General features: G+C 38.1%; 1 protein-coding gene across 4 annotated transcripts in view; it reads left to right on the top strand.

Annotated features, from left to right (window-relative positions):
• Xiap (X-linked inhibitor of apoptosis) overlaps positions 1-18,010 on the top strand; it is a 45,098-nt gene that overhangs the window by 10,000 nt on the left and 17,088 nt on the right. For 3 of the 4 annotated variants that reach the window (XM_075958775.1, XM_075958777.1, XM_075958776.1), the window contains 2 exons: positions 14,243-15,148; positions 16,341-16,440. In XM_075958775.1, the coding sequence (XP_075814890.1) occupies positions 14,275-15,148; positions 16,341-16,440 (974 nt within the window). In that variant the 5' untranslated portion in view covers positions 14,243-14,274. The remainder of the gene's footprint in view (positions 1-14,242; positions 15,149-16,340; positions 16,441-18,010) is intronic. The other variant, XM_075958778.1, reaches the window with a different exon arrangement.

Genomic DNA, 18,010 nt, shown 5'->3' with positions numbered 1-18,010 from the left:
GCATATACATATAACAAAATTGACCTTAAAATCCATAAGAATGTAAATTATTCATATCTATATCATATCCCCCTTTAAATGTAAAAGAACATTTATAAACAATGTTTGGGAACATGGGTGCAGTTTTTTCTCTCCAAACTGCTTCCTGCTGAACGGGGGCGCTGTTAATCAGATCATTTAGGGTGTAACCTGTGTGCCAGGTTTATCTCAGTTGGCAGTTGAGTGAAGTAATTTTTTGAGGGTGTTCACAGGAACCTTTCGGGAGGTCGTGGTCTATCATACCATAACCATATCGGGATAGAATCAATCCACAGGAAGCCGGGCGGTGGTGGCGCACGCCTTTAATCCCAGCACTCGGGAGGCAGAGGCAGGCGGATCTCTGTGAGTTCGAGACCAGCCTGGTCTACAGAGCTAGTTCCAGGACAGGCTCCAAAGCCACAGAGAAACCCTGTCTCGAAAAACCAAAAAAAAAAAAAAAAAAAAAGAATCAATCCACAGGGTCTGGTCCTCTGTGAAAACAAAAGAAGACCCTCTCCAAAGCATCATATCCTTAGACCCAAATTTTGAAATCGTAATACTCTTATATCCATTCTGGTTTAGCTTAGCAGCCCATTTAATGAAATGTCTCTCTGTACTTAGCTCCTTCACAGTCAAAAATTTTAAGGAAAACACAATGTACATAATCCAGTCTCTCTGTGAATTTTCCATTTTTATGTGGCTTATTTTTTTATTTCTTTTAATCTCTGTACTCTGTCTCTTTAAAGACTTTACCCTTTTTTTAAAGACATTAACTTTATTCTTTATATTCTTTTTCTTCTCTCTCTCAAGCCTACGTACATTCATCCAACAGTGTCTGAATCTGTTTTATTGTGAATCTGTAATTTTTTTTTTTTACTATCCAGGAGCACTTTGTTTTGCGCCTTTAAATCACTAAGCGTTTAAGAATCTAAGCTGTGACATTCCTAGGTCAAAAACCAGGTACTGCCTGCTGGCCCCGCCCAGTCCAACATGGTGGAGCCGCTCATGCCTCTGATCCTTGCACATTGCACCACTAGCATGGCGGAGCTGCTTGTGCCTCTGAGCTGCGCACAGTTCCAGGCACATAGCAGTCCACATTGACATCAAGCAAGCCATAGCATTTTACTCCAAATGCTCCATTCAAAAGCTCTGTCTCCTGCAGGAGCCAGACAGAGATCATAATGGCAGCACAGCCCAGAAAGCTGGCATTTTAAAACAGCCAGTTTTTTACTGCTGCTGAGTCAGGATAATTTCTTTGTGGCACGCAACCCAGAAACAGCAAAAAGCTGTCTTAAATTCTCTCTCTCCTTTTAAAGCCCTCTCAGGTTTTACGTGGAGTTCATTAGCACGTTGGGTGCCACTCTGTTGAAATAAGAGCGGTGGGCTGCGTCCCCGGCACCCGGCCACCCGCACGGCTAGCTTTACCCGAAATAATTACACAGAAACTGTATTCTTTTAAACACTGCCTGGCCCATTAGTTTTATCCTCTTAACCCATTTATAATAATCTATGTAGCACCACGAGGTTCGCTTACCAGGAAAGATCTTAACCTGTGTCTGTCTGGAGTGGGAGAACCATGGTGACTCTCTGATTCCGCTTCTTTCTCCCAGCATTCTGTTCTGTTTTCTCCGCCTACCTAAGGGTTGGCCTATCAAATGGGTCTAGGCAGTTTCTTTATTAATAAGAAATCACTCTCACATCAAAGATCCGTGCTGGTGAGATGACTCAGTATGTGAACTTTCTTGCCTTCAGTCTGATAACCTGGATTAAGTCCCATAGTGAAATGAGAGCGCCAGTGACTGCGAGTATTCTTGACTTCTGCACATGCTCCCCACACTAAATAAATAAGTAAATGTGATTTCATATTTTTAAGTTCATGACTAACCTTCCATGCCCACTATAAAACAAGTGTATGGCTAGCCTGGGCTATGTGAGGCCTCATCTCACACAAATAAAAAAGGTTGTTTAGCACTTGCTTGAGATTCCTAGCATGAACATAAGATAAATATTTCATGCTGGGGTTTCAAAGTACAGCCTCGTAAAATGTTTTCCTTGCATGCATGGGCCTTGGTTTCCATCCCAAGCATTACAAACAAATTAATAATTTATTCTGTGAAATTTCTAGGTTAAGTAATATAACCCACTTGCCAAAACGTTCACTAAATGAACACCGACAGGGCATTGTGAGATCACCTGATTGTCAATACTGACCCTGATCCCAGAGTTATGTAATCAAGTACAGAAGATCAGAATAACTTGTCAGTAATCAGCTATGTGGCCTTGGTCAAATTTTCTTTTCTGTGTGCCTTAGTATCTGTATCTATGAAAGGAGCGATTTCTGCTCTCCTGTTCAGCACATAGTCTCATATATGAAATTTTTTAAGCTTTTGAGACTATCTCACTTTGTACCTCTAACTGGCCTGGAACTCACAAATGTCTGCTGCCTCTGCCTCCCAAGTGCTGGGATTAAAGTCATGGATACCATGCCCAGTTCATTGTGTGCAAGTTTGCTTTTGAATGGCTATAAAATGAAATATTTCTAATTTTCAGTATAATTGTTTCTCAATCAGCTGCCCCTTTGTAAGATATATGAGGAATAAAATAAAAAAGAAAGTAAAATGAGGGACATTTTTGGCTAGAGGTAGGTATAATCCTTTGTTCTTATTAGGTTTTTAAAAACCATTGTCCTTTTTCCTTTTTTAATTTCTTTTTTGAGACAGGGTCTCACTATGTAGCCTTAGGTGAGTTGTAACTCACTATGTAGATCTGACTGGACTCAGATTCACAGATTTACCTGACTATGCTTCCCTAGTGCTGAGAGATTAAAGGCATGCATCATCAGGTCCTCCTAATTATTTTTACATGCCAGTATATTAATGGTTAACTACAGATCAGTTAAAAATGCTTTTAAACAAAACCCATTTATTTTCAACTCAAAACTAATGAGCCAGATAGAAATGTGGCTTATACCGGTAATACCAGCATTGGTAAGCTAAAGCAGGAGACATTGCAGACCATCATGAGCTATCTACTGAGTTCTAGGCCAACACAACCCATTGTACAAAGTAAGATCCTATCTATCTCCAAAATTGAGAAATTTACCCTCCTCTCCAGCAAAGTGACAATCAGGATTAAGTGGTTTTTTTTCCCTTTTTGTAGCTGAGTTATTTCCACGTAACCAGTGGATCAAAAGGCATTTGTTTCCTGGCAAGTACCAGGAACATAACCTGTCCATCGCTAAGACTTCACCTTTATCTTCTCCATCTCTTGTCTAACCTGTTGATCAACACTGTTAACATCAATTTACAGTTTCTCCTCTCTTGTTTGTTTTCCTCCTAGACAGTTATCTAAGTAGCAAACTGGCAGGAAATCTTAGACTAGGTAGCAAACTAAAGAATCTATTGTTCTCTCTTCTGTAATTTATGGAACTTGTCTTTAATGGAAAGTCAAAACCTGGCAGTACAAGGCCCCAGTACTCAGCTTATTAGGTCAATGTATTCACAGATGAAGGAAGCATTTTGACATGGATAGTAGCCAGATGACACTCTTGTGGGCAGGATTGTATAATGATCCCCTGACAAATTAAGAGTCTGCCTGCTTATTCTATTTATTAGAGTTCAGTATACTAGCTGGATAAAAAGAAAGAAAGCACAAAGAAGAAAATAAATCAGTAATAGCATTACCCAGAGATAACAGGTTTTTTTAAAATAGGGTCTCCCATTGTGATCCAAGCTGGTTTGGAAATCACTGTGTATCCCAGGCTAATCTCAAACTTTGAGCAGTTTTCCTGCATCAACCTCCTGTATATGGAGATACATTTGTCAGTCACCATGCCCTCAACAATAGAATTTCAGTGTATAACACTGCCATTTTATATGTTCTTATTATTGGGGTTATATAGCTTGTAGCAACATCATTATGCTATTCTGGAGATCCCAGGACCTCGTGCATGCTAAGCAGGCATTGCACGACTTAATTACACCAAAACTCTGCAAACAGCTTCTTAATACAGTATCATGAAAATATGTTTGCTGTACGTTAGTATTCATCTACAACCCAAATTTTGTGACTTTTTGTTGTTGCTTGCTATGGTTCTGGGGATGGAACACCACGCAAGTATTTGATCTAATATACCCCTGGTTCTACAATCTGGGGTTTGCTTTTTTTAATGATTTGCACGGGGGGCACATGTGCCACAATGCATGAGGAGGTTAGAAGGATGCTTTCACCTGGGAACTGCAGATTGAACTCAGGTTGCCAGGCTTTTACCTGATGAACAGCTTCATCTGTCCAACCTGAGTTTATAATTATTACTGTTTTTTCCAAGACAGGGTTTCTCAGTGTAACAGCCCTGAGCTGACTTGGAACTCACTTTATAGACCAGGCTGGCCTCGAACTCACAGAGATCCTTCTGCCTCTGTTTCCCTGAGTGCTGGGATTAAAGGCGTGTGCCACTATTACCCAGAAAGTTTATAATTACTGCTTCTGTTTCTGGTGCAGAGAATTGAGCCCACGTTCTATGATAAGTGCACTGTATGCTGTTAAACTGAACTTATATCTTTTTTTCTTTTTGGTTTTTTATGATAGGGTTTCTCTGTAGCTTTGGAGCCTGTCCTGGAACTTGCTTTATATACCAGGATAACTTCCAAATCACAGAGATCCACCTGTCCTGTCTCCCTTTAAAGGTGTGCGCTACCACTGCCTGGCCTATATACTTTTTTTGAGATAGGATCTCCTGTAGTCTAGGCTAGCCTCCAATTTAGCAGGATTACAAATATGTGACTATGTTGATTTGGATGCAAATGGCCCCTATGGGCTCATAGGGTGTGGCAGTATTAGGAGGTAGGGCCTTGTTGGAGTAGATGTGACCTTGTTGAAGGAAATGTGTCACTATGGAGGTGGGTATTGAGGTTTCATATATGCTCAAGTCATGCCCAGTGTGACAGTGCACTTCCTGTTGCCTATGGATCAAGATACAGAACTCTTAGCTCCTTCTCCAGCACCATGTCTGCCTACATGCTGCCATGCTTCCTGCTAGTCTTCCCGCCATGATGACAATGGACTAAAACTCTGAAACTGTAAGCCAGCGCCAATTAATTGTTTTCCTTCTTAAGAGTTGCCATGGTCGTGGTGTCTCTTTACAGCAGTAAAAGCCTAAGTAAGTCAGCCATTTGTTTTATTTCCCTAAGCACAATGTATCAGGTTTTGTCTGTCCAATTCCTTCCAATGTTTATGGGTATATTGACTTGTGATAGTGATCTTTGCCGAATAGGATAAAAAAGTATCATGTAATTATTCATTTTTGATTACAAATGAGATTCAGTAATTTTGCTGATCTTTATTTGCAAATATTCTGAGTCTCTGTTGGGATGTTCAACTTTTTCTTATAGAATTCTGAGTGAATTTGATGATTGCTGAGGTTCTTTTTTTTAAATTGGGAGCATGTGTCTCAAATTCTGTGCCTACACCACTTGCAAAGCTCACTTAATTTGAGGTTGAAACACATTCTTTCAGACTCAGCTGAATTTGTTCTTTAGCTGTAGGAACACCGTTAGCTAGTAGCATACCACTGTTTTTGTGATAATGTGATTTTCATCGTTATCCTTTTTTTTGTTTTATTTGACTTAGGGCTTTGTGTAGGTTAGTCTACCCTCAAATTCATATAGTGGTGGCTGGCCTTAAATTGGTATATAACCCAGGTATTAAGCCTGTGTGGTTACTTGTCTCCCAAAAACTTGGACTTATTGAGGTATCATGCTTGACATATACCATTGACCTTTTTTTTTTTTTTGGTCTTTGGAGACAGGGTTTCTCTGTGTAACATTCCTAACTGTCCTGGAACCAGCGCTGTAGACCAGGCTGGCCTCTAACTCACAGAGATCCCTCTGCCTCCTAAATGCTGGGATTAAAGGTGTGCACCACCACCATCCAGCTACCATTATCTTCTAAAAGCTAACATTCTTCTGTTGTGAGCCAGAGTTCCTGAAACAAATTGTGATATAAGGACCCCTATTTCATTTTTCCTAAGCCATATGTTATATTCTCTTAAGGTGAAAACATCCCAGATATAGAATTCTGGGGAATATTTAATGTTGTGATTGTAGATGGAAACCCTTTGATAAGTTTATGGGAGAGCATCCATGTCTATAATAGAAAATAGAAGTCTAAAGTCTTAAAGCATACTAGTGAATAGATATTGCCTTTCTGTGGTTAATAGAACAGAGTGAATCAGCTAAAACATTCTGTGTGTGTGTGTGTGTGTATGTGCACATGCACACGGGCGCATGTGTACACACACCTGTTCGTATATGGATGCATGTGTGTAGAGGTCAGAAGACAACCTTGATCCCCTCCTTTCACCTGGGATTAAAGGCATGCGCCACCACCGGCTTACCAGCCTTGTTTTTAAGCTCCACAATTACAGTTCATGTTGAGTATTCCCTTAGGAATGATAGGCTTGTAAGCACCTGTAACCCATGAGCCCATAGATGCATGTGCCTGAAGATGTAGCTGGTGTCTAGCCTTGAGTTCCACTGCTGTGTTAGTACAATTTTCTTTGTGGGGGCTGAGCAATCTACTTTTTTGCTCCTTTTCACAACTTTGTGGGCACTTGACCAGCATGTAGGAGCAAGTTGACAGTTTTTAAGTGATAATACTAGTTTTTGTAAGGAAAGAATAATTTATCCTGAACCAAATAATACTAGTTTTCTTTCTTTTTTGAGATAAAGAGCATTTGTAATCTTGCCAGTATAACATTTTTTTTTCTGAAATGGTCTCACTATGTTGTAGACCAAGCTGACTTCGAACTCATAGATATCCTCCCACCTCTGTCTTCTCTCCTATGTGCTGAGGTTGAAGGCTTGCATCTACTCCTAACACTTTAGTTTTCTATTAGCAATAATCATGTCCCAGTAAACTTTATTGGCTGTGATACTATTACTGAACAAAGCTAGCATTATTTTCAAATCATTGATTACTACATTCTGGGTCTTGATCATTAGTATGCTTTAATATGGTAGCAATATTATGGCTTATATCCCTTTTTTGTTCTTTTTTCCCTTTCAAATAACCTTTATTTTACATCTCTTAATAAAAATTTAGGAGAAAAACTTTTGTGTTGTCTGTAAACAGAAAAATGACAGGGTTTTTTTGTTTCTGTATGTCTCAACCTACTTCCTTGTTTTTCTCCAGGTTAGCAGTCTTCTATTCTTAGCACCTGCCCATAGTTTTATTCACAGAGCTGACTAGGATGTGTGTGTCTGTGTACACATGTGTATTTTACTTTTTTGAGGGGGAGACGGGATTTTATGTGATCAGGTTTATTTTGAACTCACCATGTAACAGGCTGCACTTGAACTCCTGCTTCTACCTCCCAAGTGCTAAGATTGCAGGCATGCGCCATTAATCCCAGCATTTCATGTGTGTTTTAAACCAACTATATTGCCATTATAAAGTACTCCAAATCCATCATAAAAGCATGCACCATTTCTTGCTGCTCCATTTCATTTCATTTCATTATTGACTTCCATGGTATAGTTTTTCCCAATCATTATTTCCCTCAAGATTCCCAACTGCCTTCCCCTTTTTGGCAAAGGTTTCTTTGACATTGTGCTCCCTGCTTTTCTCCATTTCTGGTTACCCAGTACAAAGCCTGAATATATTGATACAGAAGTCTTAAATTATCTCAGCATACACGATTGCTCCTTGGATCTTTTCTTTTTCTTCTTTTCTTTCTTTTATTTTTTAACATGCAAAGCCATTCTGTAACCTTTCGCCAATAGGCATATACCCAATTTTCTTCTATATTCACAATTCTCTGCTTTTATAGAATTATACTTCCCTCCGGTCCCTTCCCAGCCTTTATTTCACGTGACTCCTTACTTTACTGTTACCTTCTTCCAACCCCGGGTTTGTTTTGTTTTGTGTGTGTGTGTGTGTGTGTGTGTATTGCACTCACATATGTGTGAGAGAGAGACACACACAAAATGCATGACCAAGTACAACTTTTTAGAGTTGTTTCCATCCTTTGTCTTTTATATCAGTTATCAGGATTTAACTCCGGCCACAGAATTGTGTGGAATAAGCACTTTAACCTACCAAGCCATGCTAGGTGGTGGTGGCGCATGCCTTTAATTCCAGCACCTTGGGAGGCAGAGGCAGGCGGGTGAGTTCAAGGCCAGCCTAGTCTACAGACCTAGTTCTAGGACAGGCTCCAAAGTGTAGTGGGGAGCGGTGGGCTGCGTTCCGGCCGCCCCGGCTCCCGCATGACTAGCTTATGCCCCGAAATAATTACACGGAAACTGTATTCTTTTAAACACTGCTTGGCCCATTAGTTCCAGCCTCTTATTGGCTAGCTCTTACATATTGATCTAACCCATTTCTAATAATCTGTGTAGCCCACGAGGTGGCTTACCAGGGAAGATCTTAACCTGCTGCTGTGTCGGGTGGGAGAATCATGGTGACTGACTGACTCGGCTTCTTTCTCCCAGCATTCTCTGTTCTGTCTATTCCGCCTACCTAATTTTCTGTCCTATCAGGCCAAGCAGTTTTCTTTATTAGTTAACCAATGAAAGCAACAGATAAGATACAAGACCCACCTCCATCACCAAAGTCACAGAGAAACCTTGTCTCGGAAAAAAAAAAACCACCTATTGAGCCATTTTTTACCTCCCCCCCCCCCAGGTTTCTCTTGAGTCACTTCTCTGTCACTTTTAGCTTATCTGTTATCTCTTATTTTGGTGCCCTTCTACATCTTATAACGTTATATTTAGTATTCATTCAAATACTGGCTTTTCAAACCTGTGTAACCTAAATCAACAGCAAGCAATTGGTCCCTGAGAAAGTGAAGTCTCCTTTTATTTATTTTTTTTTTGAGACAAGGTCTTAAACTCATCTTGAACTCATCGCCTTTCTGCCCTAGACTCCAGAATGCCAGGATTACAGGAATGCGCCACTATATTATCCACTTAAAGTCTCCTCTTTGAAGCTTCACACAGAGATACTTCTGTAGAATGACAAAGTTTCACTATTTGGAATGGGATAAATAATTGAACCTCACAAAATTTCTGTCGTTGCTAAATAAGACTAGATCTTTAATTTTATATGTTTTGATCATCTCAAGATATGAAATATTACCTCGGGGACAGTGAGTTTCATGATTTTGTTTATGCTGACCATTCTTCAGGATAATTACAGAGTTGAAAATGCTTAGTCTTCTGGTCTACACTGAAGAGGTCTCTTACTGATGGGAAGAACTCACAATCTCCAAGGCAACCCAACTCATTTTGTACCACACTTGCTTGTTTTAAAGTTGATTTATATATGAGGCTAAAATGTATTGGTTATGAGCCAGCCAGAGGACTCATCACAAAAGCATTTGTTGCCAAACCTGATGATCTGATTTTTATCTTTGGAGATCACATGGTAGAAGGAGAAAACTGGGTCCTGTGAGTGGTCCTCTGACCTGTGGCACATACCCTGCTGTGTGTGTGTATTTGTGTGCATGTGCGTGTCTATGCAAATTTTAAAATGCAAAAAATAAAATATTAAATATATCCATTGGCTTTAATTCCACTGTGAGGGTAAAGATACATGGAATTTGAATTGCTTTTCCACATGCTAATCATTCCTCCTTTTAGGATAAATAGTCTTGGCTTTTCCAACTATTCCTCATATGATAATATCTTGATTGTTCTTCTGAGGACATGAATATTTGTCAGTGTTCCTCCAAAAACGTGTTTGGAACTGGAGGTAGTATTCATTATGCTGAATTGGATGTAAATGTTCCACATCTGGACACTAACACAGTCTGAAGGCTGTGAGTTTTTTAGCAGCCATGTAATGTTGGCTTGTAATGAATTTGCAATTAACTAAAATCCCAAGGTTTTAAACTGGAAGTTTGCATTTATATGACTTCATTCTAAACCATTTCTTCATTTTCCTTAGTTATACAACAATTTTAAAATATATATATATAAATTTTACATATTTATTAAATTTTTTCTTGCTTGCTTATCAAGTAGACTTTTGTTTCTTTGAATTTCTTGCTTAATCATCTAGGTTATGCTGAGTCAACAAAGAACTTTGAACATTATTGTCAGAATGTTTTCAAACATCTGGAAAATGCTAGTCAAAAGTATCTAAAACTGTGTTCCAAAAAATTGCTCAGAGATAGATAAAAGTCAGCTCTTAAGGGATATATAGAATACTAGTGAAAATTGGCAAGGCCACACAAGTCTGAAATTTATTGTCATCTTTCAAGAGAGGCATTTTTTAAAATATTACTCAAAAGGAAATTAATGTTCTATGACATACTGTGTTAACATAGTGCCCAAAGTTCTGCGTAAGTCTTCCCAAGAGCCCAAAAAATTAGTGTCTAGAGGCACACAAGACATCATGTCCATTCTGAGGTGTGTGTGTATTTGTGTTTTCAGAAGGGCCTTATTATGTAGCCCAGGCTGGTCTCTAATTCAGTGTCCCCTACCTCAGCCCTCTGTAGTCTTTAATATATATGTATATGTGTGTATATATTCTTTAATATATATGTATACATAGTTTGTTTCTTCAAATGATTTTTTTCATGTGCATTGGTTTTTTTGCCTGCATATATGTCTGTATAAGAGTATTGAATCCCCTAGAAATGGGATTACAGACAACTGTGAGGTGCTGGAAAATGAACCCTGGTCTTCTGGAAGAGCAACCAGTGCTCTTAATTGCTGAGCCATCTCTCTAGCCCTTAAAATATATTTTTAATTGACACAGTAATTATGTGTATATGATACAGTGTCACAAGTTTCACTACATGGGAAATATATACTGAATCATATCAGTAATATTCATTATCATTTCAGACATTTATTTTCTTTGAATTCAGAATATTCAAAACTTGTCTATTAGTTAAAGTATCTGGTTAGTTATTTTCAACCATAGTTTCTCTAGTTTACTACAGAACATTAGTAATCAGGACTGAGTAGTTGGCTAAGTAAGGAAACCATTTGCATGCAAGTATGAGGACCTGAGTTTTGATTCCCAGGGCCCAAATAAATGCTGGGTGGACATAGTGGCATACCTTTAATTCCAGGAGGAGACAGGCTTTGGCAGGGCATGCTGGCTGACAGACTGGACATTATCAGTATGCCTAGGTTTTATTTAGAGATCTTGTTTCAACAATTAAGATGGAAGGGAAATTGGGGGTGATTCCCAACACCAGCATTAGGCTTCCACATGCACAGGCCTGCACTTGCATATTCACCCACACACATGAAACAGGAAAAAGAAAAGAAAAAATTCCTTGTCCTGCAGGGCTTGGTAGTACATGCCTGTAATCCCAGGTCTCTAGAGGCTTGGGCAGTGAATATGAGGTCAGCTTGGATATGTAGTGAAACTCTGTCTCCAAACAAAATGGAAAAAAGTAAGTCACTTCTGTTCAACTATACCCTTGTGCCCATTAACCTTTTAGCTTCCACATATGTACCTAACATGTTTTACTTCACATAATTTCATCTAGTTCTATTCATGTTTCTGCCAGTGGTAGAATTTTAATCTTTTTAACGCTAAATAGTATTTTGTATACATATACTATATTTTCTTTGTCTGTTCAACAATGGTTACCTAAAGCTGATTCCTCATACAAACAGTACTATATTAAATGTGCAAATACAGGTAATCTCTTCAGCATCCTGATTTCACTTCCCTGGATGTATGCCCAGTGGTGAGACTGCTAGATCTTGAGTTAGAGCTGCCTCTGCTTTGTTTGTTTTTGAGATTGTGTTTCACAGGCTGGCCTAAAATTTGTTATGTAGCTGAGAATGAGCTTGATATTCTGATTCTCTACCTCAGGAGTTCTGAGATTACTACATGGGAAATATGTACTATACAGAAATATATATATACATACATACAGATTATTGTACCACCGCACCCAGTTTAGGTAGTGCTAAGAATTAAACCCAAGGATAGGTAAGTACTCTACTACATTAGCAACATCCCCATCGTTGTCTAGTTGGTTTTGAAACTTATTTTTAATTATGTGTGTGTGCGCGCGCGCATGTGTGTACCTGTGAGTGTGGGCATGTAAGTGTAGGTGCCCAAGGAGGTTGGAGATGTTAGATCCTGTGAAAGTGAAGTTACGATGATTGTGAGCAGCCTGATGTGGATATAGATGCTGGGAACTGAACTCGGGTGCTCTGCAAGAGCAGTAAATGCTCTTAACTGCTAAGCCACCTCCCCAAACCCCAACTCTGTCTTGTTTTTGAAGAGACTCCATTTAGGGGCTAGAGAGATGGCCCAGTGCATTGCCAAGGCAGAAGCTGGCTAGATCAGCCCAGTCAGTGAGAGATTTTGCCTTAACAAAGTAGAGAATAGTAGAAAATAATAGATATCCATGCACATGCATGTATACCAGGCACACATATTTATACAAAAATCAAAAGGGTGGTAATGGCGCACGCCTTTAATCTCAGCACTTGGGAGGCAGGCAGATGTCTGTGAGTTCAAGGCCAACCTGATCTACAGAGTGAGTTTCAGTATAGCTAAAGCTACATAGTGAGGCCCTTTCTTGAAAAACTGAAATAAAACAATAACAACAAAATAAAAGCAAAAAGAACCTCCATTTTGTCTTTCATAATGGCTGTGCTAGCTTACATTCCTCTTTGCAGGTCCCTTTTTTCATATTTTCAGCAACATATGTTGGTTTTTGTCTTTCAAATAATAGCTATTCTAATAGGTGTGAGGTGATACCTCATTGTGGCTTTAATTTGCATTCTCCTGGTGTTTAATGTGATGGTTGGCTATTTGTATTCATTTTTACATCAAAATTTTCATTTTTGCAGTTATTTGAGTTTTAGCCATTTGTTTATTTTTCATTTGACAAATATACTGAGGACAGTATGGCATTGTGGAAGATTCTGGAGAAGCAGAACCAGGTTTGTCTTGTAGGTAGGGTGACCACATGTTTTTTTGACTGCTATGCCTAAGGTGACTATGATTTCCACTTTGTAGAACTTGTGCAATTAATAGTAGCATCATTTTGCAATTTACTGAGTTAGAGGACAAACTATCTTACCACTCTTCCCATGATGTAGCTGACTCCTTTTGGTGTGTTAGTTGGGCTAAACATTACATAATTGTAATTGGACAATTCTAATGAGGCTGCTAAATTCTCTCCCATTTAAACAGACTGTTCCTTGACCAACGGAAATTGATAGCAAAAGTAATTTCAATTAATATCCATAAATATTAAGCCATTATCTGCCTGGCAGTTTTGGGTATATGGGGTGTGTATACATAAAATAAGGAGTGGTCCATTTCCAGCAAAATGGGCTCTGCACATGAAAATGAGGAAGCATTTAATATCCTTAACATGATGGACCCAATTTTGTGAATACTTTCTTTGTTTGCTTAATACTATTATTCTATGAGAATTTTATACATTGCATTTTGGTCATTGTCACCTACCTTTCCATCTCCTCCCAGATTCACCACGCGACTTTGTCTTTCTTTTTTAAATTTGTGCTTCCTATATATTCTTGGGTATGACATTCACTAGAGCACCCTTTTTTTTTTTGCTAAGCAAGAAAGCAAAAATATATTTTAAATTAATCCATGAACATTCTAAGCGTTCATTTCTTTTTAAATAGTAAAAATGAACTTTGATTCCTTGAATATGAAATGATTCATTATAACAATTATGCATAGTCTTTAATAATCTGCATATTTTATGCTACTTTCATGTCTTTCCTAATTAATGACTTCACGGGTTTAATATTTATAATTTTTCTGTGCATAATTTACATAGTTATATAAAATGAGTGATTAAGATTAGTAATTCTGCTCTGTTTGTTTACATATTGTTTTCTATCAAAAGAGAAAATGGGACTGAGATAGAGGCTCATTTGTAGAGAGCGCTTGCCTAAAATGCAAAAAGCCCTGAGATGGATATCCAAGACTGTAATAAATAAGAGAGAGAAACAGGCTGGAACTGTGTTAGAGCAGGTGTCTGGCATTATGTGAAGCCTTGCCACTGAAAAGAGAAACCAAAAGCATCAGATTTTAAAGCTCAAGTAGCTTGGTAATGTAAGGCTCTAGTGTTTAGAATTAAAGTGTGCCTTAGTGATTGTGCCATTGTTTTTAATGTTACACTGGATTATTTGTTAGTGCTTAGTATCAGAAATAAGTTCCTTATGTTATGTGTTTGGGATTTCCTAATGCAATGTTCTCTTTTTAGAAAAGGTGGTCAAGTCCTCTTTTCAAGAGAAGATGACTTTTAACAGTTTGGAAGGATCTAGAACTTGTGTACCTGCAGACACCAATAAGGATGAAGAATTTGTAGAAGAGTTTAATAGATTAAAAACGTTTGCTACCTTTCCAAGTAGTAGTCCTGTTTCAGCATCAACATTGGCACGGGCAGGGTTTCTTTATACTGGTGAAGGAGATACTGTGCAGTGCTTTAGTTGTCATGCATCAGTAGATAGATGGCAATATGGAGACTCAGCTGTTGGAAGACACAGGAAAATATCCCCAAATTGCAGATTTATCAATGGTTTTTATTTTGAAAACAGTGCCACACAGTCTACAAATCCTGGTGTCCAAAATGGCCAGTACAAAGCTGAAAACTATGTGGGAAACAGAAATCATTTTGCTCTTGACAGACCATCTGAGACTCAAGCAGATTATCTTTTGAGAACTGGACAGGTTGTAGATATTTCAGACACCATATTTCCGAGGAACCCTGCCATGTGTAGTGAAGAAGCCAGACTGAAGTCATTTCAGAACTGGCCAGACTATGCCCATATAACCCCCAGAGAGTTAGCTAGTGCTGGCCTCTACTACACAGGGATTGATGATCAAGTGCAGTGTTTTTGTTGTGGTGGAAAACTGAAAAATTGGGAGCCCTGTGACCGTGCCTGGTCAGAACACAGGAGACACTTTCCCAACTGCTTCTTTGTTTTGGGCCGGAATGTTAATGTTCGAAGTGAATCTGGTGTGAGTTCTGATAGGAATTTCCCAAATTCGACAATTTCTCCAAGAAATCCAACCATGGCAGAATATGAAGCACGGATCATTACTTTTGGAACATGGATATATTCAGTTAACAAGGAGCAGCTTGCAAGAGCTGGATTTTATGCTTTAGGTAAACTTAACCAATACATTACTTTCCAACTGTCATAGGGCCCCTAAAAAGAAAATCATTGTCTTTAGTCTTCTGAACTGATAAATATTTAGGTATAAGTTTTCAGTATTGTTTATCATCAGTATCATTTTCTGAACTCATATGTTAACTCTTTAATGTAACTATTAAATTTATGTTAAAGGCTATGCAATTATGAGTCAAATGTGTTCATATAATTGTTTGGGGGTAGAATTGAGAGAAAAAATATTGATTCCTGGTAGATAATGAATGGGTCTAATAGTAATAATAGCTACCATTTATTGAACATCTCTGTGTGCTTCAAATACCTATTTCATGGATTTTTCTCTAAGCTTTAACTACAACCCTATAAAAAGAGTTAACAGAGAAGTTAATTTGGTTCATGGTAAATTGACATCAAGCTAACCATGGTGCCACATACCTATAATTCCAGCAATCCATAGGTTAAGGTAGGAAGATCAGCCTGAGTTTGAGGGCAGTTTGAGCTTCATCATGATACCCTCTCTCAGAAAGCCAACCACAAAATTACCATCTACCTTTAAAGCATATACTATATGTTTGAAAGCTGCCCAGTATTATGCCTTATTGCTTCAGAACAATTTTGAAACAGTTCCTGTAGATATCTCAAGAAAATCCAATATTGTGGTGGCTTCTAGGAATATTTTATATCTACATGCCTGACCCATTTATTTTAAGATTAAATAATGCCAAATTCAAATATAAATTATTTCAAATCTTTTCATTTATCTAACATAGTAATCTTAAAGGTCATTTTCATGTCAGAGGGCTCTATCCTCGAAGACACTTGTAATTTATGCTGAGTTTTATTGTTTTTAACATTTGGAATATAACTTGTACAAATTTCAGTTTGATGAAGTAAGTATAATAGTTATGACCTAAATGACATACACTGGAATGTAACAATTATAGTTTCTAGCATTAAAAAGTTTGATTTTACTTTTGTTGTCTTCTACAAAGCACCTCATATTGAGATGGTGAATTTAGTATGTATTTCCCCTCAAATGACAGAGATCATATCTAGATAGAATGTGAATGTCTTCTAAGCCATGAAATTCTTATGTAACATAGACACCCCTTAAATATTAGCACGGGCATTTTTCTGAAAACATCTCCTTGCACAAATACACATAGTTTTACTTGTCTGTTTTCTTAGGTGAAGGTGATAAAGTGAAATGCTTTCACTGTGGAGGAGGGCTCACAGATTGGAAGCCAAATGAAGACCCTTGGGAACAGCATGCTAAATGGTTTCCAGGGTAAGATTCTTAATCGCTCATTCAGTAATAGGCAAGTTGGACAATGTTCAGTGGAAAGATTTGAATTACTTTTCACCTCAACTATTTTTTGCCTTCACTATGGCTTGAAATTCACACCAGGTTTATAGAAACGGGGTCACCTACTTTGTAGGCAAAAAAAAGGAAAAACCACAGAAGACTTCTGGTAACCAAAAACAATCACTGTTCCTATATCATATGATACTTAGATGGTCTGTTTCTAAACACCAAATTATAAAAATGTGTACATTTTATTTATTATACTATACAAAAAATGTATGCCTTTCATTTAGAAGTAGGCTCTTTGGAAAATGGCCTGAGCCCGTGGTGCCATGAGAAGTCCTGAATATTATTATTTATTATTTGTGTTTTGTTTGGTTTAAACTTGAAGCAAAGTCTCAAATTAGCTGAGGTTGGCCTAAATTCACGATGTTTTCCAGGCTACCCTTCATCTTGAAACCCTCTAGTTGTTTCAGGTTCCTTTGTCATCTTGCCTCTGTAAAATATAGTACTCAGCTATATAAGTTGTATGAGTTTATACTATAAAAATAATCCAACTTAAATCTTTGGATGATTCATTTGAAATGAATCTTCCTTAAACTACCTTAAAATTAAATGAGAAAATAAAAGCTAAGATTTTTAAGTATTCATTATTGACTAAAAAAAAGATTTACCATTTTGAACTTATGAAAAGTGTTGGCTAGGTGTTGGTGGCCCATGCATTTATCCCCAGCACTCAGGAGGCAAAGGCAGGTGGGCCTCTTAAATTCAAGGACAGCCTGCTCTATGGAGTTCTAGGACAGCCAGGGTTACACAGAGAAACCCTGTCTAGTAACCAACACCCCAAAAAGATCAGTGTTGGAGTACTACTTTAATAGCTTCTTTTGTCTGTTTTTAATTTTGGATTTTTGTTTGCATTTTTGTATGTGTGTTTTAAAAATAATGGTCTTGCTATGTAACCTTAATTGGCCTGCAGCTTCCTAAGTAGACTGATCTGGACTTAAGCCTTGTAGCAGTCCTCCAGCTTCTGCCTCTTGAGTATTATAGAGGTGTGGTACCATGCCTGTCTTTTTTATTTTCTTTCTATTTAGAGACAGGATCTCTTGGAGTTCAGACTAGCAAGAATTCACTATATAGCCAATGATAGTGCTGAAATTCTTATTTTATTGGCTTAACCCCCTAAATGCATAAATTCCAGGTATTTGCCACCATACCTGACAAATAACTTTTTCAACTTTTTTTTTTGGGGGGGGGGTCTGGCTATATATAGCCCAGGCTAGCCTGGTTTTCATATCAGTCTTTCTGACTCTGCTTCCCAAGTGCTGGAATTACAGACATATGCCACCAAAATTGGCTCCTAATTTAGTAACTCTTGCTTAAAAATCGAAAGTTCTAAAATTTATATTATTAGCATGAATAATAAGCCTTGAAATGACAACTGGATAACGAATTGAGTAACAGTTTGCTTTGTGGCTCCCTAGAAACAGTGATGCTGAGGCCTTTAATCTTAGGAGTCTGATAAAATAGATTTCAAGGCCTGTCTCGGTTAGAA

The sequence above is a fragment of the Microtus pennsylvanicus genome, chromosome X (genome assembly GCF_037038515.1).
Source record: "Microtus pennsylvanicus isolate mMicPen1 chromosome X, mMicPen1.hap1, whole genome shotgun sequence".
Taxonomy (NCBI): domain Eukaryota; kingdom Metazoa; phylum Chordata; class Mammalia; order Rodentia; family Cricetidae; genus Microtus; species Microtus pennsylvanicus.
Note: the sequence above shows the minus strand (reverse complement) of the source record. Positions and strands in the feature narration are given on the sequence as shown.